The sequence below is a fragment of the Dipodomys ordii genome, unplaced genomic scaffold (genome assembly GCF_000151885.1).
Source record: "Dipodomys ordii isolate 6190 unplaced genomic scaffold, Dord_2.0 Scaffold33, whole genome shotgun sequence".
In the NCBI taxonomy this organism is placed as follows: domain Eukaryota; kingdom Metazoa; phylum Chordata; class Mammalia; order Rodentia; family Heteromyidae; genus Dipodomys; species Dipodomys ordii.
The window spans coordinates 1,862,312-1,879,296 of NW_012267249.1; the positions used below are offsets into that span (position 1 = coordinate 1,862,312).

General features: G+C 50.7%; 2 protein-coding genes across 2 annotated transcripts in view; both read left to right on the forward strand.

The window, feature by feature from the left end:
- Positions 1-16,985, forward strand: part of LOC105986097 (bone morphogenetic protein 8A) — a 28,627-nt gene that overhangs the window by 6,033 nt on the left and 5,609 nt on the right. Inside the window, exons 2-3 of the mRNA XM_013016853.1 lie at positions 7,991-8,180; positions 8,588-8,736. Of these exons, the coding sequence (XP_012872307.1) occupies positions 7,991-8,180; positions 8,588-8,736 (339 nt within the window). The remainder of the gene's footprint in view (positions 1-7,990; positions 8,181-8,587; positions 8,737-16,985) is intronic.
- Positions 9,746-11,305, forward strand: Oxct2 (3-oxoacid CoA transferase 2). The gene has a single exon (XM_013016756.1). The coding sequence runs from the start codon at positions 9,746-9,748 to the stop codon at positions 11,303-11,305; it is 1,560 nt and encodes a 519-aa protein (XP_012872210.1).

Below are 16,985 nucleotides of genomic sequence, written 5' to 3' on the forward strand. Positions count from 1 at the left end.
AAGTGCAGTAGGAGGTCCAAGGGCTCCAGAGCCAGGTGACAGAGTCTGAGCTCTGTCAGGTGGGACAGGAGTGCTCCCCCATCTTTGTGATGCCCACAGTGGGTACAGCATCTCCCAAGCCCTCCACTGGGATCCTGAGTCACACAGGGTCTTGCATGGAGGAAGGCGTCTTCTGCTGGCACTTGAGGGGCCCCAGTTGACAAGTACCTCCTCACCCCATTATCACCCACTACTGAAATCTAGGGCCACTCATTTCACATTGGCCCCAAGTCCACATTACATGACCCTAACTTCTCATGTGACTTACTTCCAAAGCAATTGGGCCTCGGTTTCCCCATCTCTGCAGTGTTGCCCTGAAGCCTTCTCAGTTTTGACCAAAGAATGTGTCCACACCCTACCTGCCGATGGGGTTCCTCCACAGGTGAGCATGGGGTGGGGAGACTCATCAAGTCCATCTCATCACAGGAGCCCCTCTGTATAGGCAAGAGATGTGTCACCATGACTGTCTCTCTGGAAAATTCCCACAGTTCAGTTCTTTGCCACTTTGCTACAGGAGGAATCGTATCCTTCTTGCTCACATCCCCTGGGACTATTTTTGGCTGTGGCAGGTTTGATGTGGTGGCCTGGGTGGGTGTTCCCTTTTAATTTAGAGTCTGAAGCCATCTAAGGCCTGGACCAGCAATTATGTGTGCCGAGTCACTTAGGAAAAGGGATCTTGAGGAAAGTCGGTAATGAGCCTGGCCAGAAATGCCTCACAGTGCACCTGGGCCTCTTGTCTGCAGAGTGGGCTTCTGTGGAAGAAAGGCCTTCAGGATGCTTGCTGCCCAGTCGCCAGGCCCTTGGCTCTCCCTCCAGCTAGCAGGGACTCAGGAGATCAGAGTCTTGTTTTAGGTGGAACTGGGGCCCCTTGGCCTTTGTTACTGGCAAGAGTAGCCAGACAGGCTCAGCCTGTCCCCTCCCAGGTCCTTGGAAAGCCTGTCCCCACCTGCATGGGTCAGGTGGGAGAGGCACTAAGTCCCACAGCAATATAAAAACATGTGTGGCCTCCAATGGCGATGCTGTGATGTGATGTGGGGGCCACTCCCAGACCAGCGGTGAGGCTCCACGTGGAGCCTGTGTCTTGGGACAGGCAGCCCCAGGGAAGGACAGGTTGTGCCCAGACTCTCTCCTGGAACACTGGGGCTTGATGAGCAGACTACTGAGAGCAGCCCATCCATCCTACATGTTCTCTCTAAAGGGTGTGTCAGAGACCAGCTAAGCCAGGGACTCTGGCCCAGGGGAGAGGGACAGACCAACCTCCTGGCCTGTGAGGAATGGAAGGGAAATATGGAGACTCCTCACCTCAGCTGCACTAAGGGGAAGTCGTTTGTTGTTGTTGTTGTTGTTGTTGTTGTAGAAGAAGCAGAGGGAGTGCCATACGACAGCATAGCTCCACAAAGGGGACTCTGGGGGGAAGGTGGATGCAGACAGAGGGCACAAGAGGGCACTCAGACAGACTCAAGGCTGGGCCAGCTTGAAAAGGGCCTGGGACTCCAGCCTAAGCTTATGTTCCTCTCAGGACCTGTGGGAAGCCAGGTAAGATTTAAAGGGAATCAAGATAGGTTAGACAGCTCAGAAGATCCAATTGTCCCATCAACCACTCTGAGCAGGAGGAAAAGGAGAAGGAAGGGTAGCTTTTGAAGCCTCTCTTTTGATCAGAAACAAGACAAATTTAGATCATCTGGGTGAGTGGTTTTGTCTAGGGAACAGATACAGCCAATGCTTTGCTGGTGTTGGGCTAACGAATGCAAAGTTTGACTTCTGGAGGTCCTACCTGTGAGTGGTGGGCCTGGGCACCGGATGTGAACAGACAGAATGAGGACAGTGGTATCGCCACCTCCTGCCTACAGTAGGTCTTTTCTGGAAGCATGCACACCAGAGTGGTTTTATCAGATGTTAGAGAAGGGATGCTGAGGGTGATTCATGATTGTTTGTTTTTTTTCAAGCCACAGTAAAACTATTCAGAATGTTAACTTTTCCATCCCTGGTTAGAGCTTTCTGGGGGTCACATTGTGTCTCTGTAGCCCTCAGGCCTCTATGGAGCTGACCAATCAAAGTTCCTGTGTAGCTGGAAGCTTTAAGGTACACTATGGCCTGATAGTGCCCACTTACCTCCAAGGCTATGGACTATCACAGCATTAGCAGCAAGTGAATTTACAATTCTCCCTAGACCACAGGGCTTCTTAGGACCACTGTGCTGAAGTTTTTGTTTCTTTTTTTTTGGTCCAGTCGTGGGGCCTGAACTCTGGGCCTGGTCGCTGTCCTTCAGCTCTTCAGCTCAAGGCTAGCGCTCTACCACTTGAGCCACAGCGCCACTTCCGGCTTTTTTCTTTATGTGGTGCTGAGGAATCGAACCAGGGCCTCAGGCATGCAAGGCAAGTGCTCTACCACTGAGCCACCTTCCCAGCCCCTGTGCTGAAGTTTTTAAGGTAAGGAAAATAATTTCTCTTCTTTTGCCCAAGGTTGGGACTCTACCACTTAAACTACAGCTTCCAAAACTGGCTTTTTTTTGGTGGTGAATTGGAGAGAAGAACCTCGTGGACTGTCCCACCTGGACTGGATTTGAATTGTGATCCTCAGATCTCAGCCTATTTAGTAGGTAGGATTACAGGCATGAGTTACCAGCACCCAATGTTGTTGGTGGTTTTTTTTTTTTTTTTTTTGAGATAGGAGCTCACTCTGACTTCTTTCCAATTCTTTGCTCCTCCTGTGTCTTGAATGCAGGGATTACAAACTACACTTGCTGAGCTTACTGGTTTACTCTCTTGGGTTCTGTCTGACTTCCCATCAGACTTTAAACTCCAAGGGGCTGTCTTGTTACTGCCATGTTCCCAATGCCTCTATAGTGACTCTCCAGCAATGAAGACCGCTTCCTGCTTCCAAATGTGTTAAGAGATGAATTAGTAAATATTCTTGGATGTGACTAAGAGAAATGAGTGAGAAAAGTAAAAGAATCTTCTAACACCTTCTAAATTTAGAGAAGGAAACAGTCAGGAATCCTCTCCCAAAATGCCCCAAAGTGAAAATTATAGGACCCACAAAATTATTATTAATTATAAATTAAGAAAGTAAGCCTCCCTCTCCCCCCCAAAAACTGTCTCCAAACAATGACCACTCCCAGAGCCACTCAGGGGATTCTCAGATGGTTGGGATGAAAGACAGTGGCCAGGCAGGGGACACATCATGGTCATTCTGAGTCTGCCAGGGACCCAGGGATGAACCTCCCAACCCCACAGCCAGAAGCATAATTTCACTGAGAAATTTTGAGAGGTCACTTTGCACAGACCTAAGGCCTTTCCCAAGATTTGCCCTGTGGACCCTGAAAGTGGAGCTATGGTGGGAGGCAAGTGGGCATTGGGCCGAGCGTGTGGGTGACTGTCTTGATTTGGGCCATACCTCAATTTGTTTTGGTGCTGTTTCCAGCATCATGCAGTGGTGAAAATGGCTTAGTCCCAGACAGGAGTGAGGACTCCAGGGTTGTGTTCCCATGTGTGTACAAAAATGTAGATCATGTGCTGGGAATTTGGCTTAGTAATAGAGTGCTTGCCTAGAATGCGTGAAGCTCTGGATTTGATTGCTCAATACCATGTACAAAGAAAATCCCAGAAGTAGCTCTGTGGCTCAAGTGGTAGAGCATTAGCCTTGAGCAAAAGCAGCTCAGGGACAGTGCCCAAGCCCTGAGTTTAAGCCCTAGTACTGGCAAAAAAAGGGGAGGAGATCATGCCTGGTGCTGGTGGCTCACACCTGTAATTCTAGCTACCCAGGAGCCAACTCAGGCAGTAAAGTCCATTAGACTCATCTCCAACTAACCACCAGAAAACTGGAAGTGGTACTCTGGCTCAAAGTGGTAGAGCATTAACCTTGAGCAGAAGAGCTCAGGAACAGCACCCAGGCCCTGAGTTCAAGCCCTATGACCACCACCACCAACAACAAAAAGGTATAGATCATATTTGGTGTGTTCTGTCCAGCCATAACCCTGCTGCAGAAATGCTTGTTGGAATCCTAGCATGTTTGGGAGATTCCAGACCTTGTTATAGAAAAGTAGGAATGGGACATGCACCAAAACAGAAACACTCCCCATATGCTGGAACATATCCAAGTATGGCTGACACTAACAACCTCTTTACAGTCTTCTTTTGGCTCTATGTTTAAGGATCCTTTTGCAAATGGGAACACAGAGCCCAGAAGGCTAAGTGCTGAGACTAAGGTCAGGCAGGTGAAAAAGAGACATCTTGAAGTCATTCAAATGCCTTTCAGTTGAACTAATATATTTACATGATTTATTTACATGCATATTTATATTTTCTCATTCCAAAATTCTGCTTAGAAAAATGAAACTTGCAGGGCACTAGTGCCCTGTAATCCTGGCTACTCAGGAAGCTGAGATCAGAGGATCACAGTGCAAAGCTAGTCCAGGAAGAAACGTTTGTAAGACTCTCATCTCCATGAAACTACCAAAAAGGATGAAAGTGGAGCTATGGCTCAAGTGGTAGAGCACTAACCTTGAGCAAAATAAGTGCAGGGACAGTGCCCAGGCCCCGAGTTAAAGCCCCAAGACTTTCCCTCTACCCCAAGAGAAAAAAAAAGAAAGAAATTGAAGGTCTCTCTTCCATCCTCCCTGCCTTCCCTGCCTTCCCTGTGACTGCTTGGAACCCATTATTTATATCCACTGAGTTAGGAAACTAGAGGTCATCCTAAGGAATGGCCTAAGGAGGTCACTCCTAAGGAATGGCCATCCTTTCTGTCTCACAATCTCTGCCATTCTATAGACTTATGAATAAAGGATACCAGGATTCCTACTTCAAAGACAGAGATACTGAGGCCACACAGGGGAAGCACTTAGAGGATGGAAGGGTGAGAACTGTGACAGAGAGAACCAGCTTCTATCCAGACCTGACCTCTCAGTGCTGTACATGTGATTAAAACAGAGACAGCTTGACCAAGAACCACTGCAGGGGAAAATCAGGCCCCAAAATATGCTCTTCTACAACACCAAGTACAAAGCTGCACCCACAGTTCTGCCAGGCACCAGTGACTCACACCAGTAATCCTAGCTATTTGGGAGTGTGAGATCTGAGGATCATGGTTCAAAGCCAGCCCAGGCAGGAAAGTCTATGAGATTTTTATCTCCAATTAAGCACTGGAAGACTGGATGTGTTGCTGTGGTTCAAGTGGCAGAGCACTAGCCTTGAGCAGAAAAGCTTAGGAACTCTGTATTCAGGCCTTAGGACCAGCAAAGGTGAGAGAGGGGGTGGGAGGGAGAGAGAGAGCACAAGTGAGCAAGTAAACAAGTAAGCAGGCAGTCAGGCACTCCCATTATCCAGTATCAGTGATGTCTGCACAATGCTACCTCCTGCCCAGAAACTTTGATCCAGTTTTGATCAAAGCCATCATTTTCCTAAAATTCTCCCAATATCTAGTATTGCCTGCAACATCCATGGCAGGCAGCTTCTGAGGCTTGAGTTCCTGGGCATTTGGTTGATTGCACTAACCAGTGTCACAAAAGTTTGGAAATGGGAGAGCTGGAAGATATTCATGTCCATGATCCCAGGTACTCAGGATGAAGCAATTAAGAGGATCTCAGTTGGGCTGGGAAGGTGGCTCAGTGGTAGAGCGCTTGCCTTGCATGCATGAGGCCCTGGGTTCGATTCCTCAGCACCACCTAAGCAAAAAGAACAAAGCCGGAAGTGGTGTTGTGGCTCAAGTGGTAGAGCGCTAGCCTTGAGCTGAAGAGCTGAGGGACAGTGCCCAGGCCCAGAGTTCAGGCCCACGACTGGACCCAAAAACAAAACAAAACAAAAAAGAGGATCTCAGTTTAAGATCAGCCTGGGCAAAAACAGCCAGATCCCATCTGAACCAAAAAGCTGAATGTGTGGCACACCTGTGGTCCCAGCTACTCTGGAGACATAGGTAGAAGAATCATGTATTAAGGCTAACTATGAGGAAATAGCTATTTCCTATCTAGAAATAGCTAAAGCAAAAAGGGCTAGAGACCTGGTTTAAGTAGAATGCCAAGGAGAAAGCCCTGAGTTCAAACTACAATACTGCCAGGAGGATAAGAAAAAGAATAAGAGGAAGAAGATGTTTAGAAGTGGTACCAGTTCTGTTGAACAAGATTTGTTGTTCTTGTTACTTAGAAACTACAATATTGCAACATTTAGAACAACAAGATTGTTAAGACAGCTTGTATAGGACACACAAGTCACTGAGGGAGGGGCTACAGAGCTACAGAGTTATGGATTGTTCCTACAGTTCCCAGGTCCGACAAGGAGACCCCAGAGTATATCTGTCATCTTCACTGAACCCTAGGGGAGACACCAGTGATATTTTGGAAGGGACAAGAACATGCAGAGAAACCCACTTTTGGTCTGTCCCACACACTGTAACAGCCAGCAGTCTGGACCTACTTTGTCCTGCTAATCAGGACTCTAACAGTCATAGAGAAGGAATCTCTGTGAGGTCCCTGAGCCCAGTGAAAGTGGCAGAGGTATAGATTTCCATAGCAAGAAAATCACCTATAAAAGGTCTAGAACCTACCCTCAATGCTCTACTTGGGGCGGGGGCAATACGGACTACATAGCTGTCACACTGCCTCCCAGCAGTCTGGCTCTCGGACATATATTTCATGGCCAGCACCGTAGGCTACTACAGAATATTGCTCCTCCATTTCTTCTCCTCCCTGGTGTGGGGATAGTGGGATAGTGCTTCCCACCTGCTTCTGCCCAGCAGGCCTGTGCCCTGGTCCCTCCCAGCACAGCTGTGTGCATGTGTCCATCTCTGGACCCAGTCCCTACCACTAGGACAGGAAGTGCTTCCCACATCCCCCTGGCAGCACAGCCTGGTGCTTTTTAAAACCTGGCATGTGGTCACTAAGGCCAGTAGTCAGAGATGGTTTCTAAAAGACACCCACACATATAATTAAAATCTCAGTGTTAGGTTTGGCGGTTCCCACCCCTGCCATCTGGAAACACAGATTGTTGGTGTTTGAAAGTGACAGGAGGCTAAAGTAACACTGCCCTAAATATACCATCCTAGGCATTTCCGTGCAGCTGGGCAAACATGGGGTGTATTCTACAACCTTGGCCTTTGCCCAGACAGCTGGGCCTGTCCCAGCCTGGTCCCCAGCTTGACTTGAATCCACGGCCTGTCCTTCATCCTCATCCTCACCTCCATGTCTGCATCTCAGACCACCCTGCTCCCCACTGGCCAGAGGCATAGCCTCTCTCCAGCCCTGCATTCCCAGTGCACTCACCGTGCGTATCAGCTCTTTTCTTTCCAGAGCAACCCTGGGCCTCCTCCACCCGCAGGATGCCTTCCCAGCCCTCAGGGCCAGTTTAGATGTCACCTCCTCCACCCTGTGACTTCCCTGGCCCTTGATGGCCTCTCCAGGAGCTTGTCAGCCCTACCTGGTGTTCCTGTTCTTTCTCACCTGGCTCCTTCCTCATTCCCCTTGACCTCTAAAAGGAACTTGGGTGCTCTGAGCTCTGTGACATGGCTCTCCCTCCATCCTCAGCTCCTCCACTCATGGCCTTGCTCTGCTGAGTGGCCCTCTGATTGCCCTCTCCCTGAACACAGGAAAATTCACACTCAGCCTCCTTATGCAGCTCAGCTCTGGCAGCTCAGCTCTTCCCCATCTCCCATTCTAGGCACAAGGTCTGGCTGTGTCCTTTTCTCTGGTATCCTTCTCCCCTTCGGCTGTCTCATCTGTGGGTTTTGAGCCAATGGAGGACTCCAGGAGGCTTACAAGTGGGGTTTAGGGCTCAGGGCCTGTTGAGCCCTCATGGAGTTCTCACTACATGACTTCATGGAGCTCTGTCTATACTCGAATACAGCCTGGAACAAGTCAGCTTGCAGAGGAGGAAGCTGGCCCCCAACAGGCTGCCTGAGACCCTACTCAAGCCCAAGCCATGTGGGCAGCTAGTGACTGGCTGGGTCCCGCTTTGTCTTCCAGTGGAGAGAGACCGAGGCCTGGGCCCCCAGGAGCCTCACTGGAAGGAGTTTCTCTTTGACCTGACCCAGATTCCTGCCGGGGAAGCAGTCACAGCTGCTGAGTTCCGGATTTACAAGGTGCCCAGCACCCACCTGCTCAACACGACCCTCCACGTCAGCGTGTTCGAGGTGGTCCAGGAGCACTTCAACAGGTGCCTTCTCTCTGCCTGAGCAGCCATCCTGCCTCAGGGTCTCATGGTCAGGGTCTGGCAGTGTGTCCTGTATGGGCCCTGGTATTGGGGGGGGGGGATCCCAGGAAGGGGAGCCTCCTTGGAGAACAGCCTCAGAAAAGGAAAAATGGGAAAGATACTTGGCCAGATGTCCTCACCCTCCCATTCTGGCTCAGAAACTTGGATGGGTCACTGAGCCACTGAGCCTGTTTCCTCATCTGGACAAGGGGACAGTAGCTAGTTTTTGTTTATTCTTTATGGTACCCCAGGGCCTTAGCCCAAACCAGGGCAGGGTGAGGTCCCAGGAACGGTCCCCAGGAGAACCAGACACACATTGAGGCTTGGTGCCAACCCCTGATGCTCGGTTAATTGTTCTTTCATGTCCACAGGGAGTCTGACTTGTTCTTTTTGGATCTTCAGACGCTCCGAGCTGGGGACGAGGGCTGGCTGGTGCTGGACATCACGGCAGCCAGTGACCGCTGGTTGCTGAACCGTGACAAGGACCTGGGACTCCGCCTCTGTGTGGAAGCCGAGGATGGTGAGGCCCAGGGCTTGGCTGGGAGCTGCCCCAGGACTCCTGGGAGGTGGTTTCAGCAGAGGCTCTGGCACTGTGCAGAGCGGCCTCTCTTGGCTGTGAGCAAGCACTGAAAGGACTCCTTGGGTGGAGGTGAGGTCCTGATAGGAGGTCCTGATAGGGGCTGCTCCCCTCCTCCCCACTGCACACCACCTGCGCCAGTCCCTGTGGCCCTTCCCAGGGAAGGGCGCCTCTCTGTCCCTGCGCAGCAGCCTGGGCACTGGGAGGCTCTGCACTGGAGGACCAGAGCGGGAGGAGCTGCACCCTCAGGCTCTGAATACCAGGGGCCTGAGCTAGAATCCTGGCTCTGCAGTGCCCTGACTCAGGGACCCAGGCAGTTACTGCCCTTTCTGTGCCTCTTTCCTTCTCTTCAGTCTGAAGTTCACTCATTCACACACAGGTGTTTCAGCGGCATTTTGTTTTAATACCAGGCAGGGAGGATGGAAAGGCCAAGGTGGGCATAAAACTGGCCTGTGTGTGGTTCAGCAAGAGGGCCACACAGAGGAGCAGATCGGGGCTTAACACAAGTCACTCTCTGACTTAGGGTGCCTCTGACCTAGGCAGGGTGTTTGGAGCCATGGGGCGGGGTATGTGTGACAAGATCCGACTCAGATTTTAAAGAGAGCCCAGTGAATCTGAATCAGAAGGATCGCGATTCAAGGCGAGCCCAGGCAAAACGTTAGAGAGGCTGGGCAGTAATAACAGGTGTGGCTAGTGCAGGTGTCTAATGCAGGCCACTGTGGCTGGTGCAGGTGGGAGGGCCGTGGTCCAAGGCTGGCCTCGGTCAGAGCCGAGGGTGGGTCGGCGTCCCGGGAAGCCCGGGTCTCGGTGGGCGGGCCCGCAGCTCCCCCTGGGCGTCGGCTGGGACGCGGCCCCTCCCTGCTCTGTGACGCGGCCCGGCCGGGGCGCTCTCGCGGGCGCAGCGGGCTCTCCCCGTCCAGTCCCCACCGCCCGCCCTGCGCACGGACGGACGATGGCGGCGCTGCGGCTCCTGGCGTCGGCGGCGCTCCGGCGGCCCGTCCCGGCGGCCCGCTGGGGACCGGCGCTGTCCCGGGGCTCCTCCCGCTGCTTCTCTACCAGCCCCCGCTCCCTCATCCAAATCTACACCGACCCGGTGGAGGCGGTGAAGGACATCAAGGACGGGGCGACCGTCATGCTCGGGGGCTTCGGGCTGTGCGGGATCCCCGAGAACCTGATCGGGGGGCTGCTGAAGACGCGCGTGAAGAACCTCAAGGTGGTCAGCAGCAACGTGGGCGTGGACGACTTCGGCCTGGGGCTCCTGCTGGCCGCCAAGCAGGTCAAGCGCGTGATCTGTTCCTACCTGGGGGAAAACGCGCTCTGCGAGAAGATGTACCTGGCGGGCGAGTTGGAACTGGAGATGACCCCGCAGGGCACCCTGGCAGAGCGGATCCGCGCCGCTGGGGCCGGCGTGCCCGCCTTCTACACGCCCACCGGCTACGGGACATTGGTGCAGGAAGGAGGTGCGCCCATCCTCTACGGTGAAGATGGCCACCGAGTCAAATTGAGTAAGCCCCGTGAGGTACGGGAGTTCAATGGCCGGCACTGCCTCCTGGAGCAAGCCATCAGGGCCGACTTTGCCCTAATAAAGGCCTGGAAGGCTGACCGCTCTGGCAACTTGATCTTCAGAGGAAGCGCCCAGAACTTCAACTTGCCCATGTGCAAGGCCGCGAAAGTCACTGTGGCGGAGGTGGAAGAGATCGTGGATGTGGGCACTTTTCCCAAAGAAGACGTCCATGTTCCCAACATTTATGTAGATCGCGTGATAAAGGGGCCGAAGTTTGAGAAGAGAATCGAGCGTTTAATCACACGAAGTGAGAAAGATGATGCCAAAGCCAAAAAGGGAGATGACATCAGAACTCGGATCATCAAACGTGCAGCCCTGGAATTCAAGGATGGCATGTATGCCAACCTGGGCATCGGGATCCCCGTGCTGGCCAGCAACTTCATCAGCCCTGACATAACTGTTTTTCTGCACAGTGAGAATGGACTCCTGGGCTTGGGCCCGTTCCCATTAAAACACGAGGTGGACCCCGATATCATCAATGCAGGCAAGCAGACAGTCACTGTGCTCCCCGGGGGCAGTTTCTTTGGCAGTGATGAGTCCTTTGCCATGATTCGAGGGGGCCACCTGCAACTGACCATGCTGGGTGCCATGCAGGTTTCCAAATATGGGGACCTGGCTAACTGGATGATACCTGGGAAGAAGGTGAAAGGAATGGGTGGGGCCATGGATTTGGTGTCCAATGAGACCACCAGAGTTGTGGTCACCATGGAGCACTGCTCAAAGGATAACAAGCCCAAAATCCTGGAGAAATGCACCATGCCTCTGACTGGGAAGAACTGTGTGGACCGCATCATCACTGAGAAGGCTGTGTTCGACGTGTGCAACAGCAAAGGGCTAGTCCTGATGGAGCTCTGGGAAGGCTGTACCATGGATGAGCTCAAGAAGTGCACAGCCTGCGACTTTGCCGTGTCCCCAAAACTCAAACCCATGCAGCAGGTGGCAATCTAAGGGTGGCAGCCCTGGGCCCAGTGTGGGTCTCGAATGAGGTCAACTGGGGAGGAAGGAAATTGGACTTGCTGCTCAGATTTTTTTCACTTCAGCATGAAAACGCTAGCATGCTGCTGGCTTCTCTGGCTTCTGCCACTAGGCAGACTGTCAAGAGTCACATGTGTTTGATTAAAAGTAGTAGGAAAATATCTAAGCTCAGATCCTGTGTCCTGAGTACTGTGGAGCCCTTGTTATGCTTGCTGAGGGTGCTGCCCCCTGCTCCCCACACTCTGTGCAGTTTGTAGTAATTCCATGCACAGCAGAGGGTTCCCAGTCCGATTGCCCTCCAGAGTTTCCCTCATAACTGAACCATGCCATGTAGGGAAGTGGTGAGGCAGAAATCACCCCAGGTACCATTTGCTGCTGCCATAAAAAAAAAAAAACAACAGGGACCAAGCCGGGCAATGGTGGCTCATGTCTGCAATCCTAGTGTAGGAGGCTGAGATCAGAGGATCACGATTCAAAGCCAGCCTGGGCAGCAAAGTCCATGAGACACTTATCTCCAATTAAACACCAGAAAACTGGAAGTGGTGGTGTGGCTTAAGTGGTAGAACTCTATCCTTGAGCTAAAGAGCTGAGGGACAGTGCCTAGGCCCAGAGTTCAAGCCCCACGACCAACGGGGGAAAAAAACCCAGGAACCTAAGGCTAGGAATGTGGCATGTGGCTTAGTGGTGCTTGCCTAGCATGCATGAAATCCTGGCTTCAATTCCTGAGTACCATATAAACAGAAAAAGCTGGAAGTGGTTCTGTGGCTCAAGTGGTAGAGTGCTAGCCTTGAGCAAAAGAAGCTCAGAGACAGTGTCCAGGCCCTGAGTTCAAGCCCCAGGACTGGCAAAAAAAAAAAAAAAATCAGGGACCTAAGTTTGTGTAAGTGAGGGAAGAAATGATGTCCTCTCAGAAGCTCTTCACTTCAGCCCTCCCAACTTCTCTTCCAGGCTCACATTTTTTTTCCCCTAATTTGGTTTTCCTGTGTCCTGCCCTCCAGCTTCCTCTTCCCTCCTGGAAGTAATGTAGGTGGGTCTCTGTAGGTCAGGACCTAGTAACTAGAGAGACCCAAGGGGACAGTGGTGCTGGAATTCCATTCAGAATACCCCTCCGTAAATAACCTGTCTCTACATCTGTCTCCAAAGGCTTCAGCTTGCCATAGAGCGAGTCCTAGAAACAACTCACAGCCTGGATGACATGGCCTACTTAATCCACACCACATTGACATCCTGACATCTTCCCATCTATTTTGCAGCCCAAGAGACCTTGCATGAAATGTTCCCTCCTAACTCAACAGGGGCTCTGGGGAGTGTGGTCCTCCTGAATCTATAGTCTCACAACTGAGGTGAAAACAATTTGTAGCTCCATATGTGTGGTGCAGATGCACTTGCTGTGTGCAGCTCCAGAGCCTCAGTGCCTTGGGAGTGCCACTCAAATTCCAGCAACTCTCACCCCAAGGAATGACCAAGTGTCCTTGGAGAGAGAGACAGGAAGGGAACACATGGGTACAGGGAAGTGACAGGGACCATGTCAGATGGGGTGGATGGAAGGTCACTAGTGCCCAGCCCAATGCTTTCTGGGCCTTTTTGGGCAACTGGCAAGAAGAGGCAGAGGGTTCCAGGATAAGGAGAAGGGGAGATCTGCCAAGAGAGTAGGAAAGTGGGGGGAATGGTCCACTGGCAGCTGGTGACTACATTTGAAGGCTGAGGTGAGGCTGGGGCTGTAGGAAGGATCAGCTGACCATACCACCAGCCCATTTAGGCCTTGCAGCCAGCTAGAGGCTGGGGCCTGTCCATGGATAGGGTGCAGTGGGCAGAGCTATAGGGAAGGGGGAGCTCTGGATTCAGCAAGGTTGGCTTTCCTAGGCCTGCCAGGTGCAGATCTGAGAGGGAAGATGGTATTTGTCTCCCTGCCCTCCTGCCCCTACACTGGCCAGGGATCTCCATCTGGGAATGGTACAAATATACTGTTTTGCAACTGCTTGCTTCAGACCCTTGAACACATATTGCTCTCTGGGCCTTCTCTTAAAATATGCTTGTGTAAAATGGGAACCTTAGATTAGCTATATCTAAGGGCCTTCTGTGCAGTTCATCTGACAGATTCCCTGAGGCTCTCAGCATCCACCCAGGCAGGTTCTGAGGAGCTCTGCAAAGGACTTCTGTACAACTAGCCTAGTAAGTCATCATCCTGTGCACAGCAGACTCCAAAGACCCTTGAGCACAACTGTTCAAAAAAAAAGTAGTACAGGCGCCAGTGGCTCATGCCTGTAATCCTAGCTACTCAGGAGACTGAGATCTGTGAGGATCACAGTTCAAAGCCAGCCTGGGCAGGAAAATCCATGAGACGCTTATATCTCTAATAAACCACCAGAAAACCAGAAGTGGTGCTGTGGCTCAAGTGGTAGAGTACTAGCCTTGAGCTGAAGAGCTGAGGGGCAGCTCCCAGGCCCAGAGCTCAAGCCACACTACTGACAAAAGTAGGGGGGGAAAGTAGGGGCACTTAGGACCTTAATAACCAGATGGTATCTAGGTCACTGGACTGCTCAGGAGATAGAAATGGCCCTCACAGGTCTAGGGGCTGTTCCAGGTCTGAGGTCACCCTATGTGTCAACTGGTCTATGGGGTCCACTCTTGTGCCTCGCACTGACCACCATCCTCCATCCTGCCACACCTGTTCAATCTTCTGCAGAAGGCTCTCGTCACTCCTTCTGTGACTGGCTCAGCCCCACAGCTATGGCTTCCCTATGGCTCTCCTTGTATGACCTCCCAGCACCAGCTCACAGCCCTGTCCCCATGACTTTGCCACATTCTTGAGATAAGCCTCAAGGGCCCAGTGCATTTGTGGGAGAAACTGGTGTCATAAGTCAAGGGTTGGTCTCTGGATTAATGGGTGGTTCCATCAATCAATGGACACACTGGTTCTGAGGCCTAGGCGCTCACCGGCTGACCTCTGAGAGGACTGTAGGTGAGGCAGGTAGTGGCCTGGACCTGTGGTGTGTAGCAGAGAATCTGGTAGGCTACCTGTGGAATAAACAGACCTGAATATGTAATACACACATGAAAGTATGTCTGTAAAGAAAAAGTATACCTGTGTGTTGGTGCGTGTTACATTTAGGTACAAGGTACTATATGTAGTGCAGTCAACTGAGTGATGGTTCTCTCTAAAGAATCATAAAAAATATCCAGGCCTAGATATTGATACCTGTAATCCTGCTACTCAGGAGCACAATTAGGATGATCAAAGTTAGAAACTGGCCTATTTGAAAAACTGACCCTATTTGAAAACCTTAAAGGATTGGAGGAATGGCTTTAGTGGATGAACTGAGCATTTGCCAATTAAATGTGAGTGCAGGAAGTGGCACTGTGGCTCAAGTGGTTGAGCGCTCACCTTGAGATGAAGAGTTCAGGGACAGTGCCTAGGCCCAGAGTTCAAGCCACACACCAACAAAAAAATATAAATAAGTGAGTGCATGGGTTCCATTCTCAGTACTAAAAGAAATGAGTAGTATTACTGGGTACTGGTGGCTGACACCTGTAATCCTAGCTATTCGTAAGGCTGAGATCTGAGAATCATGATTTGAAGCCAGCCAGCGCAGAAAGGTCCATGAGACTTTTATGCTCCAATTAACCATCCAAAAGCCAGAAGTGGAGTTATGGCACAAGAGGCAGGAACTAGGATATTTGTCTTCATCTCTATAATGAAACAGGAAACAACCTGATGCCTAACAATAACATCTAAGTAAATGAGGAATATCAGCTTAAAGTGGTTTTTGTTTGGTTTTGCCAGTTCTGGGGCTTGAACTCAGGGATCTGGGCACTGTCTCTGAACTTCTTTTGCTCAAGGCTAGCACTCTACCACTTGAGCCACAGTGTCACTTTTGGCTTTTTCTGTTTATGTGGTACTCAGGAATTGAACCTAGGGCTTCATGCATGCTAGGGAAGCATTCTACCTCTAAGCCACATTCCCAGCCCTTTCGTGTTATTTTGTTTTTTGGTTTTTTTGGGGGGTCTGGTCGTGGGGCCTGAACTCTGGGCCTGGGGTCTTCAGCTCAAGGCTAGCACACTACCACTTGAGCCATAGCACCACTTCCGGCTTTTTTTCTGCTTATGTGGTGCTGCGGAATCGAACCCAGGGCCTCTTGTATGCAAGGCAAGAGCTTTACCACTGAGCCACCTTCCCAGCCCCCCTTTCATGGTTTTATGTACCAGAAAAAGTATTTTTGATACTTGAACTTGAACTCAGAGCCCCTCTGGCTTGTTTAGCTTTTTCACTTAAAGCTGGTGTTCTATCACTTGAACAAGAGCTCTATTACTGGCTTTTTTTTTTTTTTTTGGTTGGTCATGGGGCTTGAACTCTGAGCCTGGGCACAATCCCTTAGCACTTCAGCTCAAGGCCAGCTCTCTACCACTTGAGCCACAGCACCACTTCCAGTTTTCTGGTGGTTTATTGGAGATAAGAGTTTCACGGACTTTTCCTGTCCAGGCTGACTTTGAACTATGATCCTCAGATCTCAGTCTCCTGAGTAGCTAGGATTACAGGTGTGAGCCACCAGTGCCCAGCCTTATTTCTGGCTTTTGGACAGCAAAAAGTCTCTCCAATTTGTCTGCCTAGGTTAGCTTCAAACTGAGATCCTCAGATTTTAGCCTCCTAAATTAAGAATTACTAGAATTACAGGTATGAGCCACCAGTACACTTATGTATTTTAAATGTTTGTTCTGGAGACTATTAAAAACAGGTTAAGAGGTTGTTAGAAATTAAAAAGAACTAGGGGCTGGTAAGGTTGCTCAGTGGTAGAGTGCTTGCCTTGCATGCATGAGGCCCTGGGTTCGATTCCTCAGCACCACATAAGCAGAAAAGGCCTGAAGTGGGGCTGAGGCTCTAGAGTGCTAGTCTACAGCTGAAGAGCTGAGGGACAGTGCCCAGGCCCAGAGTTAAGATCCCACGACCAACAAAAAAAAAAAAAAGAAATTAAAAAGAACTATTTATAATAGCCAAGTTATGGAAACAGCCCAGCTGCCCTACAATAGATGGGTGGATCAAAAAATGTGGTACCAATACACAATGGAATTTTATATAGCCATTAGAAAGAATATTATGTCATTTGCAGGAAAATGTATGGACCTAGAACAAATCATGTTAAGCAAGGTAAGCCCAGCTCAGATAGACAAAAGATGCATGTTTCTCTCATCTAAATATCTAAAATATCGGATATGATAAATTATACAGGGTTCTAGGCAGTCACACACAAGTGAGACCAAAGGAGGGTACTCTTAGAAGAGGAGCACAAAGGTGCAATGTCTGTGTGCCTCTGATCATATAAAAGAATATCAAGCCAGGCGCTGGTGGCTCACACCTGTAAGACAAGCTGCTCAGGAGGCTGAAGTCTGAGGATCACGGTTCAGCCTGGGCAGGAAAATCCATGAGACTCTTATCTCCAATAAACCACCAGAAAACCGGAAGTGGCACTGTGGCTCCCAGTGGTAGAGTGCTCATCTTGAGCTGAAGAGCTGAGGGTCAGAGCCCAGGCCCAGAGTTCAAGCCCCATGACTACAAAAAATAAAAATAAAGCTGGGTGCTGGTGGCTCACGCCTGTAATCCTAGCTACTCAGGAGGCTGAGATCTGAGGATCGTGGTTCAAAGCCAGCCCGGGCAGGA

Bases quoted from the DNA above. Each gene is read 5' to 3' on its own strand.
- Oxct2 (XM_013016756.1), top strand. From the start codon at position 9,746: ATGGCGGCGCTGCGGCTCCTGGCGTCGGCGGCGCTCCGGCGGCCCGTC.